This window comes from Austrofundulus limnaeus, unplaced genomic scaffold (assembly GCF_001266775.1).
Source record: "Austrofundulus limnaeus strain Quisiro unplaced genomic scaffold, Austrofundulus_limnaeus-1.0 Scaffold330, whole genome shotgun sequence".
NCBI classification, from domain to species: Eukaryota; Metazoa; Chordata; class Actinopteri; order Cyprinodontiformes; family Rivulidae; genus Austrofundulus; species Austrofundulus limnaeus.
In genome coordinates this window covers 549,088-553,127 of record NW_013952732.1, presented here as the reverse complement: position 1 = coordinate 553,127, position 4,040 = coordinate 549,088, and the positions used below count along the sequence as shown (strand labels likewise).

General features: G+C 45.2%; 1 protein-coding gene across 1 annotated transcript in view; it reads left to right on the top strand.

The window, feature by feature from the left end:
- The window catches only part of LOC106527518 (zinc finger protein 208), a 13,955-nt gene extending 10,179 nt beyond the window's left edge, over window positions 1–3,776 (top strand). Inside the window, exon 5 of the mRNA XM_014022434.1 lies at window positions 84–3,776. Within this exon, the coding sequence (XP_013877888.1) occupies window positions 84–2,603 (2,520 nt within the window). The 3' untranslated portion in view covers window positions 2,604–3,776. The remainder of the gene's footprint in view (window positions 1–83) is intronic.
- Window positions 3,777–4,040: the final 264 nt, after the last annotated feature.

Genomic DNA, 4,040 nt, shown 5'->3' with positions numbered 1-4,040 from the left:
ATTATGTCAGTCATGTGTTTTATGTTATGGTTCATTATTCTCTGTTATGTTTTATTATTATTATTATTATTATTATTATTATTATTGAGTTGATGACTTTCACCTTCATTTTAGATTCTGTCACCACTTCAGATCTCAAGACGACCAGTGGTGATAAAAATGTGTTGGACTCCAATCACCTCCCATCGAGTTCACCCAGCTTCGCCTCGTCAGACGTTGCCGCGGCTGAGAGTGATGAGGAGTGGAGGGGCAGTAACGTCTCTTCAGGTTATAGTGAAACTGACGGAGCAGGTGAAGGAGATCAAACAGCCTCATCTGAACAGTCAGAAAATCAGCGCTGTATAATCTGTGAAAAAACTTTCCGTCACAAAGGTCATCTGGTAAAACAYGTGAGGACACACTCAGACTCCCCAGAACACCTCTGTGGAGTCTGTGRACAGCGTCTCGAGTCTTCAAAAGGCTTGTCAGATCACCTTAGATCACACCGAGACAACCTCAGCACAAGAGGGACCTGCGAGATCTGCGGGAAGTCGTTCCAGAACGTGGAGACGCATAAAAGGAGCCACACCGGAGTGAGACCGTTCAGCTGTGATGTCTGCGGGAAGGGCTTCCCACGAGACGGGGCGTTGAGGCGGCACAGAAAGATCCACAGCAGAAAGAAGCATGACACCTGTCAGACCTGTGGACAGGTGTTCACTGAAAACCATCTGCTTCAGGAGCACCTGAGGAGACATGAAGACGAGGCGCTGAAAGAGAAGACAAACACCGAATCAACCCTCAGTGAGAGGTCCTCCTCTTTCTGCTGCAAAGTCTGTGGTGAGTTGTTCTGCAGTCTAAGCTTTTTGAGAAAACACGCAGAGACGCACTGCATCGACTCGAAGCACGTCTGTGGAGTTTGTGGCGAGCACCTCGAATCTTCAGAAGGCTTGTCAGATCACCTTAGCTCACACAGGGACAACCTCAGCACAAGAGGGACCTGCGAGATCTGCGGGATGACGTTTCAGAACATGGAGACGCACAAACGGAGCCACACCGGCGTCAAACCGTTCAGCTGTGGCGTCTGTGGAAAGAGCTTCCCGCGGCATGGAGCGCTAAGGAGGCACAAGAAGATCCACATCAGAAACATGCCTGACACTCGTAAACCTGAACACCAGCTGAAGATACACGACAGTAAAAAAGGAGAGCAGAGCGAGGGGAGTGATGAGGATAGGATGCAGAAACAGAATCCAAATGCTGACTCAACCCTCGGTGAAAAGTCCTCTTTCTGCTGCAAAGTCTGTGGTGATTTCTTCTACAGTCTAGGCTTTTTGGGAAAGCACGCAAAGACCCACTGCAACGACTCGAAAAACACGTGTGGCATTTGTGGAGAGCAGCTCGACTCGCCTGACGGTCTGCAGAACCACCTGCAGAGTCACAAAGAGACTCGTGGAACGTGTAACATCTGTGGGAAGAGCTTCCAGAACATGGAGACTCACATGCGGCTCCACACTGGGTTGAAACCGTACCGCTGTACGGTTTGCGGCAAACGCTTCCCCCGATCTGGAGCGCTCAGGCAACACAGGAGGATCCACAGTAAGGCCTTCCTGCAGGGCAGCACTCTGAGGACTYGCATGAGGAGTGACTCCGTGGAGATTTCTGACAGCAACGACAGGGAGTCTCCATCAGAGTGTTCGAGCCTGGAACCGGAGGCACAAAACATCAGGACTCAGGCGTCATCCTGTTGTAAAGTCTGCGAGGAGACTTTTCAAACTAAAGCCAGTCTGATGAAACATGTGAAGGTCCACTCGTCGGCTTCGGCCTGTGGAATCTGTGGGGAAAATCTGCTGCCGTCTGAGACGCTGACTGACCATTTGCAGACGCACAAAGAAACGGGTAACATTTGCCACATCTGTGGCAAAAACTACCAGAACGTTGAGACCCACATGCGAAGTCACACCGGCGTCAAACCGTATCACTGTAGCATCTGTGGGAAATCTTTCCCGCGGCCCGGCGCTCTGCGGCGCCACAAGAAAACGCACAGCGGGGAGCGTCCGTACATCTGCGAGATCTGCGGGAAGACGTTCACAGACGGCTGCACTCTGACGACGCACATCAAGAACCACGCCGGAGACAAACCCGTCAACCGCGTCTCCTGCGAGACCTGCGGGAAGAGTTTAGCCTCGGCCCACGTCCTGGAGGTCCACAAGAGGATCCACACGGGCGAGAAGCCGTTCCTCTGCCGCGTCTGTGGGAAATCCTTCAGGCAGCTGGCCGGGCTCAACGCTCACATGCTGACGCACACGGGTGAGAAGCCCTTCAGCTGCAGCCTCTGCAGCAAGAGCTTCAGCACCAAAGGATACCTGCAGACCCACATCCGCTTCCACAGGAAGGAGCGGGCCTTCAGCTGCCACCTGTGCTGGAAGGCCTTCGTCACCAACACTGACCTGAAGAAACACCTGCTGACGCACACCGGGGAGAAACCCTACAGCTGCCAAATATGCGGCAAAAGCTACCAGGAGAAACGCTCCAGAGAAGTTCACATGAAGGTACACCAGGTGGTCCACAGTAACAAGGAGCCAATCAGGAAGCAGGACAGTCTGCAGCCTGACTTCATCCAACTGTAGAACCTCAGAACAGATTTTGTTTAGTTTTAAGTCAGAGAAAACATCATTTAAAGGAACAGTGTGTAAAAGCTCCCGACCACCATGTCTGTAGCAGCTTTAGAAATAGTGATATTTCAAGTGGTAAGATGAATTTCATTAGAAATTTAGGAAATATGATATGTAAAATTATCATAGCTGCGATGACAGAGGCCAGTTTGTCATCACAATATGACGGTTTTTGATTTGGCTAACCTTTTGTTTGTCCTTTCCGAGCTACTGTAGAAACATGGTGGTGCAAAATGGCGGCCTCAACCAGTGTCGACCCCATGCCCTTTAGATATAAACAGCTWATTCTAAGGTGAAAATAATCCGACTTCTTAGTTTTTAATGTGTTTTTAATCGTTTTTATTAGTGATTATCTTAAATTCTGCTAAAAGATACACCTAAATGTTTCACACTGTTCCTTTTTAAAGAAACAAACAAAAAAAAAGTTCTGATCTAGAAGGAAAAAACAACTTGAAAGCAAATTAATTTATATATATATTAGAACTTTTTGACTGAAACAAAGTTTTATTTTTCATAGGTTTTATCTTACATTTGATAATTTACAGAGGTGTAAGTTTGTTTCTCAATGCAGAGTCTCAGATATTTCAAATTAATCAGAAATTAACTTGAAGGAAAATCTGAAGTCATTTAAAGTCTATTGAATTATTTTGGGGTTYTATTTTGTTAAAATATTTGAACTTTTTGGGATATTAGTTTTATGTAAAACTTTAATTTGGTTCATTTAAGTAAATGATTTTTTAAAATGTTTTTCTGTCCTATAGTGGAGTTCAGCTGTGAACCTTTTCATCCTAATTATCGGTAACGTTTCTTTTAGTTTGAAGTATTAATTTTTGTAGTTACTTAATGCATTTTTTTTACTTGCTTTAGGATCTTAAAGAGCTGGTGTGTAACAACATCTCAGTTTGTGTTGATTTAAAACAGGTTTCTGAGGCTGAAACTGTCAAATTCCACCAGATGTCACTGTTGGGTCAAAGCATGAATTAAAGTGGAAACCAGAGGAATTGAATCAAACTTTAACTAAAAAATCATTGTATTTCAAGTAGATGTATCTTTACTTCTGAACACCTGTTTCTGTCAGTTTCTTCTATTTTAGGAGTCACATCAATAAATCATTTCTGACTTTTTGCACGGAGAGTTGACGTCTCGTCACTCACCCACCAGTCTAACCTGTGGCTTGTTGTCACTGGTGGGCTATAACCCACCCCTCATGTGGGACCGTGTGTTCACACCAATCAAGGCAGGTGATCATTAAAGGGATCCACGATTAGTTGTAACATTAAACTTTATTTGATAAACATATTTTAACTGTAAAATAAAGACTGTAAATGTAGGCTGTTTAGTTTTGTAATTTTTTTAAAATATATTTTAACACGGACGAAGCAATTTTATTTA